General features: G+C 40.3%; 1 protein-coding gene across 2 annotated transcripts in view; it reads right to left on the bottom strand.

Annotated features, from left to right (window-relative positions):
- adam19a (ADAM metallopeptidase domain 19a) overlaps positions 1-15,573 on the bottom strand; it is a 183,485-nt gene that overhangs the window by 75,296 nt on the left and 92,616 nt on the right. For both annotated transcript variants that reach the window (XM_041986524.1, XM_041986525.1), the window contains exon 4: positions 238-319. In XM_041986524.1, the coding sequence (XP_041842458.1) occupies positions 238-319 (82 nt within the window). The remainder of the gene's footprint in view (positions 1-237; positions 320-15,573) is intronic.

Here is a 15,573-nt window from a genome sequence, read left to right as displayed (position 1 = left end):
GCAGGTCATCTTGCTGCCATGTGATTGGCTGAGCAGCAGGTCATCCTGCTGCCATTTGATTGGCTGAGCAGCAAGTAATCCTGCTACCATGTGATTGGCTGAGCAGCAAGTAATCCTGCTGCCATGTGATTGGCTGAGCAGCAAGTAATCCTGCTACCATGTGATTGGCTGAGCAGCTGTAACTGATGTTCGGTCAGATTCCCAGGGATTTTGCTCGTCCTATTATCTGATACTTACTGTGTAATTGTGGTTGGTCACAGTAACTGGCTGCCCGTCGGCTGTGTAGTAGGTCTCAGTGAAGTCTGGACCCAGAAGGTCCCTAGGACAGAAGAAGATAAAAGAGAAAAAGATCTGGTCAGCACATGAAAACTTGTAGAATATAAAAGAAAAGTTGAAACTGGCAGGGTTTTAACTTCAGAAGTTGCTTCTGTACATCAGGAACCTTGATTTTATGGAACGGGTTGAGTTCCCGTCTGGTTGGGTTAAAGTACGATGAGGAGATTCACACTGAGCAGAGGGAGAAGATAAAAAGTTGGTTCATCGTACGTTATGACATAAACACTGATCAGGCTGGGAGTGCACCGCCTGGCGAGCTAATCACTTTAGCTGATTACATTAGCTAATGTTATTAGCTTGGCTAGCTAAGTGATTGACAGTGGATGTCTGTGCAGTTGCCTAGCAACAACAAAGGCTGCTTCCTGTGCTGTTTATTGTGCATAGCACTCATAGTGAAGGCTGAGTGGTACGAGGAAGCTTTCAGTACAGCTTTGTGTCACATATTTACTTCAGTCTGAGAGAACGTTCACCATCTTGTGTTGAAAACAACTTATGTCTGTAATATTACCAAGTTAGAGACAAACAAATGATTTTTTATTAGAGTTTAAACATCTTATAAGCCCTACAAAACAAATTTCCCAATGTCCACTGCATTACACAGCGATGATAACAGCATCATCCTGATTTCCAGCGTCTTCCTGCTCTACATGAGACGACATCTTCATGCATGGAGCTTTTCTTTTGTCAGGTTCTATTAAGCAGTGAGCACAGATTCCTCGTTCCTCCTTAATCAGGGATTGGTAGTAACAAAGTGCTTTCCCTGCAGGTGTCTTCCATCATTTGCAGCTAAACCAACACTTTCATGTGGAAGTGAGATCAAAGACTGTGTTCGCCACGAGGGACGGAAGTTTCATGTGAAGAGACAGCCTGCTTTACATTTACCCCCAAGATGGAGAACCACGTCCAGTTACTACGATTAAGAGGAAATTTATATATATATATGTATATATATATATGTATATACATCCCTCTGGTGGCTAAATCACATCATCCGATATGTTGTTTATGCTTTTGTTTGGAAGAAAATCTGTGATTTAGGCTGTAAATCATTGCCTACTGTTGCTATTTTACAGAGTTAGCATCCCAACCTTTTTAAAAGGCTTGCATATCAAATCATTGTTTTTTTATGTTTTAGTGTATTAATAGATATACATGTTTTGTAAATGATTTATTGTTCAGCGTCGACAGCTTTGTGTTTAAAGTGCTCTATAAATAAATTGGATTGGAAGTCTAATCAAATTAACGTTAAAATAAAATAAATGAACTTTGCCCACAGACGTCTTTCTGCTCTACTGAGTTTATGTCTTTAATATTCTTGCCAACTCTAAAGATAAGACACTGCTTTCTCCTTAAAGGTCACCTCACAGCCTGCAGGAAAAAAGGTGACATTTGTCACACCTGGGGGCGAAGACATCAGCCATCAAATGCCAAGACGTTCCAAGATGAACACCTGGCTGTTCCAGATGTGGGAATCAGTGGGAGAGTGAGGCCTTACTCAGCTCCATATGTGTGGCTGAATTACTAGACAGGCAGGAGACAGACTCTGTCAGCACATCGCTCGGCACAAATGGAAGATGGACATGAAAACATTAAACCAATCTCCATCTGGTCCCAGGGGTCCTCTTCCTTTATTCATGGAGGAGGATTTTAATTACGTAATTCAGCTTTTTCACCCTTTTTTACTGAAGACAATTTGCTCTGAGATGTAACAGACGGACGAACACACCGTCTGATGTTCATTCAGCTGAGAAAGCTTTGCAGTGTCACATCAGCTCTTTCTCACTCTTTACACAACGTTTTCATCAGAGAGAGACAAGCGAAAGATTATCGCGTCAGGCAGCTTTCTCCTCAAGATGGTGGAGAGAAAAAAATCTAATCTTTCCTATGATGTCAACAACAGCTAACATCGTGTTCGTGACTCCTCTGCAAAACCTTGAAGCAATTCCCAGAGACGCCATTAAAACGAAAATATAATCCATGAACTTAGAAGAGAAGCAGCACTCGGGAGGAAAAGGACAGTCCTAATATTATCATCAGAATATCAATAAACTTAGCCATCACTTACACTGATGTTCAAACTGATGTTCACACTGATGTTCACATTGATGTCCTCCGCATCAGAGGAAGTTAACCTCTTATTGCCTCAATTTATTTACTTACTTTACGTACTTTAATTTTTAAAAAATGTAACACATAGAAGAAATCTGGAAAAAATAAAAATAAAGCACACTTTAATATTAAATATTAATAATACTAATATTAAATAAATTAATAACAATAATGAAATAAAGACTAATAATTACATAAATAAATAATATAGAAATAAATACACAAACAAGAGTGAATAGAAGCAAATAAATAAATAAAACAGAATAAGTAGATTTAAAATAATATAATAAACAAAGGCTTGAAGGGGTTGAATTCCATCGTTGTGACAGGGTTGAAGGAACCGGCTTCACATGTGCCTCACATATGGTCCACAAACATCTGATGCACATGTGCTTCACATGTGCTTCACATGTTCTTCACATGTGTATCACATGAAAACGTTGCAAAGCCGCATGTTTGTATGTGGTTCACATGTACATGTGGAGCACACAGAGCATGTGTGGTGTAGCTTTTCTCTCTATATCCTTGTGGTTCGCTCGTTGTTTTCCCCTCTAGAGCCATCCTCTTCCTCAGTGAAGGAGGACATGTGCAGATTCGCTGCATGCTGTGCTGAGCATTGTTGTCCATGAATGCTCATTAAAACATGCCAGTGGATGTGAAACCATTTATCGGTCGTCTTGTTACTGAATAATTACACAAACACACCCAGCTTTTTGTTTTCCTTGGAGCATGAGTCGTAAAGCCACACAGTGTAGCTGGGGTCAAACCACTGTGCTGCTTCAAGAAGAAAAGAAATGCAGATGGAAACCAGCAGGCTTTGTGTGCTGACGTGTGCTTTAACGAGCAGGCTGAGGGATGAACAGCTGGACACTGTGTCAATAAATGGATTCGTTTCTCCGCTGAATAAGAAGTTTTATAAGATGGTTAAAGAAACTATTGGAGAAACCACCAGGAAAGATGGAAAAAAGAAGGAAAGACACTGGATAGATGAGTGACAGATTAGTTTTTTTCTTGTTGCCTCATTTGGACCTGCTCTGGTACAACTGGGTGGTACCAGCAGTCCTTAGGGAGAATAAAACCTGGTCTTCATGAGGCAGAACGTCATGTTTAAGGTCCTGGTTAGGACGGTTCTCCTCATTGGCTCCCTGTTAAATCCAGAACGGAGTTTAAAATTCTTCTCCTCACGTATAAAACTCTTTGTGACCAAGATCCACCGGATCTTATAGATCTCAGAGTTCCACATTTTCACATCAGAACCTTTTACTCTCAGACTGCCGGTTTACTGGTGGTGCCTAGAGATTCTATAGTAGAATGGGAAGAGGAACCTCCAGCTATCTGACCCCTCTCTGCGGAACCGGTTCCCGGTTTGGCTCCGGGAAGCAGAACCTCCAGATATCGGAACTGTCTCTGAGGAACCATGTTTATCTTCATCTTGGTGAAATGGTAACACAAACATTGGACATAACCCAGTCTGAATTACACACCTTATATCTTTTTTATTAACCTGTTCACAAACTACAGTCCCACACAGCGGCTTCCTGGACAACATGCAAACCAGTTTCCAGTGAGTTTCCAGTTCTCCCAGTTATTATACAGTAAACATCTAAATCTGATTCACTTTAAGCTTCCAATGAAATACACACACCACCATAAGTTACATTTGTCTGTAAGAACAGACGTAAAAGGACGGAGAATCTAACGTGATCGTGTTAAACAGGAAGTGATGTTATCAGTGAAGCGTGAAAACGGGCTGCAGATGTTAAGGAAGTGAGAGCCGAAGGCTGTTGTTGCTTCTTATCACAAACACGTGATGTTTCACACCTTTCGAAGTGTCAAGCTTCCTCTCTAGCATCCGAACATCTTCTCCGATCCGGACGACTGAAGACGAGGCCTCATTTCTCTGAAAGCCAGCAGCCATGATGGTGAAGAGGAAGTCGCACCCAGGGTGAGGTTAACCACAAATGCTGAAAGTGTCCCATGACTCACTTCTGACAGAACATAAACCTGACATAAACATATTTACTGAAATGTTTATCCCTCAGAGACTTTAACGAGAAACTTAATGAGTTCCTTAAAAATAAATAAAAACTAGAACAGACTCTAGTATGTCTAAAAGAAATAACTCATAAAGAGGCTCTGATCAGTTTAACTGTAAGTCGAGGAGACGGACGATAAATGGATGTTTATTTTTGTTTGTGGTGATGATGCAGTTTTCTGCAGCTTCAGGACAACCAAGCTTGCTTCATCACTCCACTATTTGCTGGTCTTCAAAAAACTGTTGCTCCCCTAGAAGCCAGTCAATAATCACAGAAAAAAAGAAGCTCTCATAATTTCTCCTTCATTATTAACAGAAACTAAATCAGATGCCTTCTAACCCACTAAAGGATGTTACACATGTCCGTTTTCTGTCCCTCTCAGTTTGAGGATTTGGTTTTGTCCCCTTTATCCATTTCAGAAGAGATCCCGTCCTTTTCAGAGCCGCTTCCAGTCATGATGACAGCTGATAGGATTTCATGCTGAGCTTTGGAGCTGCAGATTGTGGATAGAGGTCACTCTGTCTTCTCCTGCTCTGTCCTTTGTTTGGGCCCGAGGGATTGTTGAGCAGGCTAAGGAATATCAATCGTTTTCCAAATTGGAAGCGTATCCATGTTTTCTAAATATTTCTTTCTTCATCACCCAGAACTAAATTTGGAGCCCATTAGGTGGACCTATGAGACAGAACATTACGAAGCCTTGTTTGCATGTTGGTGAGACCTGCTGCAGCACTGACATCTAGAAGCTGTTTTATGCCTCAATCTTTATGTTTCTAAGGCAGGGTACAGTATTTTTAGCGAATGAAATGATGCTGTGGATGATGTAGATAAAATGAGGCTAAATATTTAAACAGAAGCTTGGAAACGATAAACTACTGCGCTTGTAAATATTTACACGTACTCTCATCATCTCAGCTAGACTTCATAAAACTCTTCTAAGTTTGTAAGCTGCCTTTGGAAAACTTCTCCAGTTTCACCACTTTTTGCTCTGCTACTGACGAGATGTGATAATTAACCTACAGAGCTCATCAGAAAACAGAAAACAAAATGGGTTAAGGCGTAAAAGAAAGCTGGCATTGAGGAACTCGCCATAGCAGCGCTGACTTGTGTTTGAGCACACACTGATGCAGGGCTGAGCTGCCTCTGTTTAAAGACACACACTGGTGGGTTAACCCCATTAGGCCTGACATGGAAATAAAAGAACTTTTTATTTTGATATCTATTTAACTATAACTATTTATTGGTTCTAAAAACAAAATAAAAAAAATGTGTGCCTTATGGATGACCATTTGCATAACCATTTTGAAATTGACTCTTTAAGGAATGTTTTTAACATCATTATATCAATTAATCCACCAGCTCTACAGGACTGAGATCTGGTGGCTGTGGAGGACGTTGGAGTCCAGTGAACTCATTGTCATGTTCTAGAAAGAAGGTGGAGATGATCTAAGCTTTGTGACATGGTGCATTATCCTGCTGGAAGTAGCATCAGAAGATGCTACACTGTGGTCATAAAGGGATGGACATTTTTTTTATAATTTCTTTATTGCGAACGTGCTGAGCTTCTCATTTACCTGCTGGTTTAATTCCCTTGCTCTTCAGAACATCACGTCTACATCACATTGCACTCCACACACCTGTGAGAGCTCTGAGTGTCTCATGTGAGGAAAACAGTATATTACAGGACTCTCATACCTTTCTGACCAGGCAGGAGGACGGAAAGGAGGGACACTTCTGTCCCAGAAGCTGTCCATCATTTGAATTCTAACCCCTCATTATTTCAGCATCATACTGATGCTTGGTCCACAGACAGATCTAGTTCCTTTTACCTGACTGCACATCACACTTCAGCACAGAGCTCTTGTCAGTGTCGGCCTTTCAGACAAGACGTCTGTTGTATTGACAAGTATTGATTGTCCTTTTTGCATTTTGTACATTTTTTTGGGGGGGTGTTGTGTTGTTGCTCTTTGTGTCTTTTTAATTGTCCCTCAAGGACAAATACAGTGTTTTAAACTGAATTGAACTGCTGCTTGCTGGATATTTTCTCTTCTTCAGACCATTCTCTGGAAACCCTAGAGATGGTTGTGGGTGAAAATCCCAGTAAATACTCAGACCAACAACCATGCCATGTTCAGAGTCTCTTAAATCCCCTTCTTCTTCATTCTGATGCTCAGTTTGAACTTCAGCAAGTTGTCTTCACCATGTCTACATGACTACATGCTGCCGATTGGCTGGTTGGATATTTATGGTAACAAGCAGGTAAGCAGTGTATAGTTTCTTGCATATATAATGTGAACATATTTCACATTACTCATATGCCAACCACTAAAGGTTACCAAATTATTTCCAGTTTAAGGAATTTTATTCACGTTTACATTTATAATCATATTTGTTTTTGATTTAAACACATTAGCAGCTTCCAGCTTGTCGCAGAGCACTGTGACAGATTGCACTAATCCCTTTCGATACATGCCATTACCATTTCTGCAGGCTTTATCAGGCTTGTTTATCGTAATGAACTGTGGCTTGTGTCATACATTCCTGATAATATCTGGAATGGGACATCAGTACATGTCTATGGTATTGAAACGTGTCAGTCTACATCTACGCTATCATATGTTATTGTAGATGATTTTTATCCATTCTACGAATTGTAAATGGCTGAGCGCTGTTTCCGACCACACAAAACATTCCTGGTAAAATCTGGTTTTCACTGTTTAGTATTTGTGAGGATTTCTTTCTCAGCAGTGCAATCAAAGCTTTTCTCTTGTATGTTAAATGTCTAAATGAGAGTCCTGGCAGTTTTCTCCAACAAGGACACATTCAGTTGCAATTACTGTGTTAGTGAGGACGAAATTACAAGATTGTCTGAATAAAAATACTTTTCTATCTCTGTTTCCTGCCGTGAGTGCAGAATGCTACTAACTTATTAGTATAATCACTGAAAAGGATTTTTAAGGAATTTTGAATTATCTGTCCTGAAAACAAGAGACATTATTTGAACTAAATTACTTAATTTTCAATCTTCTCAGTGTGTGAGAAATCTGGATGTCCTTTTTGACTCTGACTTGGATTTTATTCTACATATTAGACCACATAAATAAAGTGCTTCTTCAAACATCTGATCATGGATGCAAAGTGAAAAACTGCATGCAAGTTACAGAAGCTGATTTTTCTATCTGACTGGATGATGACAAATCAAACTGCCCAGTCAGAGAGCAGATGGCTTCTTGTCTTCCAGCACTGCTGCAAGTTCTTAAAGGGGAATAGATTTTAAACACTGATGATGGTCCGACTACTTCTGCGACTCAGGTGGGACATAATCTATAATTGTATAAAAATATATAATCTATATTGTGGGAAATAAAGTAAACATTTAACCCTCAGGCTCTACTTAAAAAGAGAAAAATCACATTTTTCCCCCTAAGGCTCTTTTTGGTCACTGGGCCATGTCTTTACACATCTATCTTTAACAGGTCTACCCAGCAACAACAGTGGGATGAAGGCCACAGAATTGGTTTGCAGTGTTTGCACCTGCTGCTCTGGAGACTCCAACTGAATCATATCTGTTTGTCACATTCACTTTGTTGCTGTTTTGTTTGTTTTATTTATTTATTTTACACCCCAGATACATCCCCACCGCTATCAGCAATTTCCTGTTGGTACCAGCTGAGAGGGACATGTCAGCTGGTTGTAAGACAGGAAGTGGACTGAGAGTGGGGGCTGTGTTTATGAATAACAGATGGTGTAACATCAGTTTGATCACCAGGGAATAAATATGCAACAAGTATCCTTAACTTTTAGCAATTCATGTGAGAAACCAAAGTATTTACAGAGACACTGCAGTTATAATTCATATTCCACTATCTTCCAATGCTTAAACAGAGTGGGACTGTACACAAACTTATCACAAGACAAATGAAAAGCTGCACATATTCATCGTTTTGTAACCTAGAGACTTCAGCCATGCCCTTCTCGGTATCACACGTCAACATATTCCCACATAGACTAGCAATAAGCCTCCTTACCTTATCTCTGCTAGTATGAAAAGCACACACAATAACACACCCCACAGAGAAATCCTGGCTGAACAGCGACCTGACAGCCCAGAAAGAAAAGGGCACTCAGAGATGGTGACAGACAACACTATAAAGAGAACTGAGAGTGAGGACAAACGAGGGGAAAGAAGCTTTCAAGTACAAATTGGATCAACATCAGCAGCAGGATGGAGGGAGGGAGGCAAGTATGGACTGGCCCCATCTGATGAGTTCTGTCTGTTATATACTGTTGGGAGTAGTAACATATTACTTTTAGGCAATGCCCTTATCGAAGTCTTAAACAACATCTATCTAAACACGGACAATGGCAGAAGTTGTCTGTGGTTCTATTAGGTCTCAGTACTTAAGACACAGTCGACCAGAACAGCTTATTAGACCAAATGAAAAATTGAGTGGGAATCTCTGGTCCAGTTCTGAAATTAATTTAATCCTACTTAAATACAAGAACAACTTCATATTAATCCATGTTGGGCCCCCAATTGTTCAGCATCTACATGTGGAGTTCCCTAAGGCTCATGTTGGACCCCCTATTGTTCAGCAGCTACATGCTCCCACTAGCTCAGATCGTGGAAACAAACATAATATCTGATCAGCATTATGCTGATGACACTCAACTCTATATTATTGTCTCACTAGGGGAATCTGGTTCCAGACAAAGCTTCAGTTCTTGTCTCGGTCAAATCAATACTTGGATGTTCAGCAAAATTTCAGAAGTATCAGAAATTTTAGAGACTTCTGAAGAGAGTACAATGAAATGGATTTTCAGAAATTAAGCCTGTCAGCACAAATTCTTTTAATTCATTTTATTTGTTAGTAAATTAGCAAGAACTCTAAAATCTGATACAGAGCATCTTTACTCTGTATATAATGTTTATGTACATGGTCCCTGACAGATAAACTGTTTAAAATATAGATAAAATAAAAAATGTGTCCAGCCCCAGTCAGCAATGTTAAAACCAACGGATCAATCCAGAAATCTTGGTGTCATTTTGGACTCTGAAATAAATTTTAAAGCAGGAACCAGATCAGACTTTTACTGAATAGATCCAGAATAAGGGGACTGATGAAAAAGTTCTCCACCATCTGTTTTCAGTCGTTCTGATTCTGGTCCAATACATCAAGTACTGGTGGTTTCAACAAGTATCCAGCATGGCTTGCAGAGTACCTGTGTTTGTAGTGTGTCATCTCCTATGAGTGAAACAGCTCCAAATGTTCTTTTTCATATATATTATCACCGCTCCTCTTGCTACTATACCTTCAACCATAACCACACTCACCCCATGTGCTCTATTTCCACAGTCGCTAGCATCTACATGTAGCATCCAGGACAGGAAGTCCATTTGATTGGGTACTGACACACAGAGCATGAATGCACATCAGTATTGGACCAATGTCACATCACTTCCTTAAAATATGCAAATAAGGACACTTATCGCAGTGTAGGCAGTTGCTGCAATATGGACACCATGCAGGCTGATATCATGATGAGGTTATTTTCACTAGCCCTACAAGACACAGCTTAAAGTTCAACTGAACACTGTAAAACAAACCCCATTCTACCCAGTTAACTGGCTCAGATCACACACAAATAAAAGTTTTATTCTAAACTAAATTCTATTGTTGCTAAATTGGAACACTACAAAGACAGAGAACCAGTAAAGAGCAACGGAAAGGAACTGGAAGGCACCTAACATGGACTAAACAACCAATTCCCAAAACACAAACCATGAAACATTCTCTTCATGGTAAAATCTGTTTGCAAATTCAATATAGACCTCATTAGGCTCTCTGAGGGGTCGCCTCCTGCTGTAATTATGAGGAACTGCAGTAACCTGAGAATTATTTGCACAGATAGAACGTCCACTTTTAATACTTTATCTTCTGTGTTTATTTAGAAAAAAAACACTAAAAAGTAATCTCTGTTAGTCCAGGTTCTCTTACCCACTCCTAACAGAAACATTTGTGATTTAGCACAATGACTCCTTGAGCTTAGCCAGCTGATCGAAATGCTGGCAGACATCAATCTGTAACGGGGATGGGAGGGTAAGGAAAGAGAGAGCAGCCATTTTCACACATGAAGAGCAGGGAACGCCTTGAGAATATACCAAGAACTGGATTCTGACTTTCCCTGCAGCTGCCAATCAAATGTGCACTTCACAGCAGGAGGTCCCCAGCTGGAGATGCATCCTCACAGCTGGAAATACTCCAGTGACTTCTAGGAAGAGCACAAAGGAGGCAGAAAATGATGCAAAAATCTGGAGTATTGTTTACAGCAGGTCAAGAATAGCATCATAAAAAATCACATGCATGCAAAACAAAATATTGACAGGCAGGTAGAAAACAATGTAAAGACCAGCCCAGAAAACATATAGGTATAGAAAATGAAGAATAAATGACACCCATCTGCTGTCTGTAGGACCACCTGCTGTGGTCTCACTCAGTCATAATTTCCCCTGGTTTTGTTTTCCAGATTGCATGTTGAGGACATCTGTATTCTCACACAAAACTTCTCCAAGACAGATGTGAAATATCTCCATGATGTATGGCAGGAAACTGGTCAGAGAATGGCCAGGCTGGTGGAAAGGAAGATAACTGGATGTGTTCTAACACACTGTCCAACCACCAAGCAGCTGGCAACTATGGGCAGAAAATAATGTTCTTTTCTTTGACAGACTTCAACAATGACGATAATTAATGTCCTTTATTCTACAAAAATCCAAGTCATTTTTAGCTATTTTTGTATTTTTCAACTTTAACCAGCCTGCAGAAGCTTTGAATCCCAGTCAGCACCAGACATGTTTCCAGCCTCAGCTGTCAGATTCTGAGGCTAGAATGATGTAAAATGAATGTATCAATGGATATAGCAGCATAAAGGCCGACCAGAAGAAGAAAGCAGAATTTATTACTAACAGAACTTTGTAGAAATAACACACAGGTCAACAGTGACCAAGCCTTTTCTCATCTGCACATCATTCTATCAAGTCTTGGCTTTCAGGAGAAAAAATATTGGCATTGAAACAAACACACAACAGAAACTATTTCCATGTTTCCACTTTTTCCTCATTTTCAGCTATTCCTGCTACTATTACCCTGCTGTCCTCACTAAACCAACTCCAGCTCAGCTGCTTTGTGGCGCCACCGTGCATCAGAAACGTCTTCTTGGCTTCATTCCAGCCATAGAGGAGCATTGTTTTTCTTCTTTTCAGACACACATAGAACTTTCTGCTCACTGGTTGATCTTTGGCTGCTCCTGAGTGGACATTACCGTCAATCTAAGCTCTCTGATTGGTGGAAAGTTTGACAGAAAGTGGCTTCATCATCATGTCCAGGTCATTGTGGATTTACCAGATGAATAAAACTCTGAATAAAATTACATTTAATGGCTGGATTGTAAACCTCCTGGAGTGGATAGAAATACCTGGACAACCTCCAAAGATTACCTAAAGCAGTGGTTCCCAACTTGGGGTCCCAAGGGGGTCCCTCAAAGAGCACAGGGGGTCCTCAAGGCGTTGACCATACAGAACCACTGTGACTAATGTCCACATATTGTCCCTGTTTTAAGGAAAGTAAAGCAAAGCTCTATGTTGGTAATTTAACTTCGGTTTTATGGAGGGGCAGGACTCAGCCAGGATATGGTATTTATACTGAGAATCTCACTTTTGAAAGTATAAAACCAAACATGTTTTCAGCCCGGGGCAGGGTAGGGGGTCCATGGCTTTTTAGTATTTGTATAAAATGGTTCACCAAGGAAAATAGGCTGACCACTGACATAAAGGGTAAACTATCTATCACAATTTACCGTACAGAGCTACACATATCATTCCTGAGACACTGGTGAGGATAGAAATGATCTGGAGGAGTTTTAAGGGTTAGGAGCTGGTCTAATGGATACCAGTACCACTAAACAACAGTTCCTGTTAAACATCGAGCAAGTGTGCGGAGCTGAGAAGCTGGTTTAAAGCAACAATTAAATAAATAAAAACAACTCTTATAAAATTGTCTGACTATAATCACACGGTGGATTTTTCCCCACGGTGCGCTGATTTAACTGAAAGCAGACCATCAAGGAGTTTGGCTAACGGGGGATGAAAGGAGTGGAATGCAAAACACTCTTATCAAGAGAAAAATGCCTCGGCGGCTAACAAGGCTGGGAGGAAGGAAAAGGTGTAATTGAAGATTGGTTCATGCCTGAACGGAGCGTACTGAGCGACACAAACGCAGAAAGGCTGAGAGAAGACATTCATCACATCGGGAGGAGGAGGAGGAACAGTGCAGGTGATGGAGCAGCAGCTGGCTTCCAGCTGCTGTTTATCAGCTAACACTCCTTATAGAGTAAAAATATAAATGTTTTAATGATCTTTGGGGTAAAAAATGAGTAAAAGTTGCTGTTAATATAATTATGAGTCCCTCCCCGGTCCTCCAAAAGACATCTGGAAACAGAACGAGCATCTGGGCCCGACCCAAACCCTCAGCCTAACATATGACTGCTGCAGGACACCGCACCAGACCAAGGAAACAGAAGGAAACTCACCCATTTGCTGTTGTTCATCTTCATAATAATGCTGTTAATTATGAATCAGGTATTATTATTTATTATCAACAATAAATCCAGTGAAATCAGATTTCTGTCCAACTCTGCTGCCCTCATCAGCTCAAAGGTTTAAAGTCTGTATGTACCCAACACCGACTCAGGGCCGGACTGGTTACTGACAAGCGTGGCATTAAGCCTGATGTTTAAACCTTTTAAATGAGCAACTACGGGATCATTTTCCTGGTTTCAGGTCCCTGATTTATCGTTAAAACCATCCATCGAGGCTGCTGGGGAACGACCCAAGATGCACTGGGCTGTCTGCTCTCTTTACTCTCTGCGTATAAAAAATCTGACATTGTTGTTCATTCATTTGTGTTTCTCTTCTTCTTTTTTACCAGGAATCCCTGAATTAGAGTTCTGCTGCTGATTTACCCCTCTTTCCTGTCCTCTCCACCCCCAACCGGTCCAGGAAGATGACCGTCCTTCCTGATTCTGGTTCTAATGGAGGTTTTCCTTCCTGGTCCTGGTTCTGATGGAGGTTTTCCTCGTGCAGCTCAGGATGGAGGATTAAATCAAGTATCAGAATATGTAAAACCAGGTTTTAGGGAAAGTTTTTACCATATAATTATGCAACAGGTCTCTGAAACTGTTTGTATCAGATATGATAAAAAACAGAATTAAAGGGTTAATGACACCAGCGTCAGCTTGTTGTCAGATGGAACAGAAAATAGAAAAAAAAAACAGTTTAATCATCTACCTGCATTAAACATTAAACAGCTGTTCTCTGATTTATAGTTTGGACTATTAACCAGTTTTCTTGCTAAATGTGTAAAGCTCCAGCTGATCCCTCCGACCTCACAGCTGTAGCAGAGAAAGAAAATCCTCGGATTTAAGGATGGGTGACCTGACAAGCTTGCGGTGGGACAACTAGGACCCTCCAGTGTTTGTCACAGCAGCTCTAATTGGTCCTGTGTCCTGGTCATGGCCCGTCAGCCATCTTTGACGGGGCCATCAGCTCCTCCACCTCTGTCACAGCATCAAGATTAACAACCAAAGCTAAAAACAAAAGCCATGATGAATGTCCAGGTTTGCTTTCTGTGGAAACAACCACATTAGTCAGCTTTTATTTTCAACAGAAAAGGTTGAAGTTCCAGCGTCCAGCAGAGATCACATACCTGCATGAACGTTGGGAGCAGTACTAGCAGGTGAGGATAACAGTCGCTCCATGGACGTCGGGTTTGTTTTTATAAGAGCTAAACCCAACGGAGGCCAAAGCAGGACATGTCAAGTATCACTGCTTACATCCACAAGCATAATTACTCATTCAGCATAAATCTGTTGCTCGCAGTTAAAACACTTCTTGTCAATATAAAGCAAATAACACAATGTCATTAATTCAGCAAGCGACTGGAACCAGGATTTAATGGGTTGTTACTGCTCCTCTCCATCCATCCATCCATCCATTCTTCCATCCATCCATCCTTCCATCCTTCCATCCATCCATCCATCCATCCATCCATCCATTCTTCCATCCATCCATCCTTCCATCCATCCATCCATCCATCCATCCATCCATCCCTTCATCCATCCAACTATCTATCCAACTATCTATCTATCTATCTATCTATCTATCTATCTATCTATCTATCTATCTAACTATCTCTGATCCATCCCTTCATCCATCCATCCATCCATCCATCCATCCATGGAAGTTTTCCAGGCATTTCTATCCCATCCAGGAGGTTTACAATCCAGCCAGTAAATGTAGTTTTATTCAGAAAATCAGGCCGTCAATGACTTACACGGAGTTATTATAGTACATTGAAAGTAGAAAGTAAGGTTTCCTCACTTATAGTTTCAGAGTTACAGAACAAGACACTGTTTTAGATGATGGTTGTTGCTGGTGGGGTTTAATTTCCACTGGGATTTGTAGATTTTGGAAAAGGACTGTTCACTTTGTTGTTTTTTTTTTGTTTGTTTTTTTTTTGTTTGTTTGTTTTTGTTGTTTGTTTTTTTTTTTCAGGAAAGAAAGGGGAAAAAGATGCAAAGTCTAATTTGTTTTTGTAGCAATAAAGAAGATGATTTAACCTGCTTTAATAACTTCATGCCAAACAAGTATATTTCCCCGTCAGTAATTATCTCAAGGAAGAGCTCTGGAGAAAGTCATTTCCTCATCCAACAGGACAAAATCTCATAACAGCAAATTCTTAAATAGAGTAAATGAAAACTGCCTTCTGGGGGTAAAAAATCGTGATTTGTTGAGAAATTGAACTGGCACAGTGTCAATGTAATAACTGAAGAGAAGCTTTTCCTCTCAGGAAGTAACGCTACAGGTAATATCTGTGTGTACCAAGCTTGTCCCGAAATAAAAAGATAAGCAAACGTGTACATTATTAAAGACTTGCCAGCAGAGTAATCATCCTATATTAAATATTAATAATATCAAAACTGTTTGCCCATATCATTCAATTAGCTTGCAGCCATTACTGACTGTGTGCATCTTTAT

This window comes from Melanotaenia boesemani, chromosome 5, assembly GCF_017639745.1.
Source record: "Melanotaenia boesemani isolate fMelBoe1 chromosome 5, fMelBoe1.pri, whole genome shotgun sequence".
NCBI lineage: Eukaryota > Metazoa > Chordata > Actinopteri > Atheriniformes > Melanotaeniidae > Melanotaenia > Melanotaenia boesemani.
The sequence above is the reverse complement of the archived record's forward strand: the minus strand, read 5'-3'. Positions and strand labels throughout refer to the sequence as shown.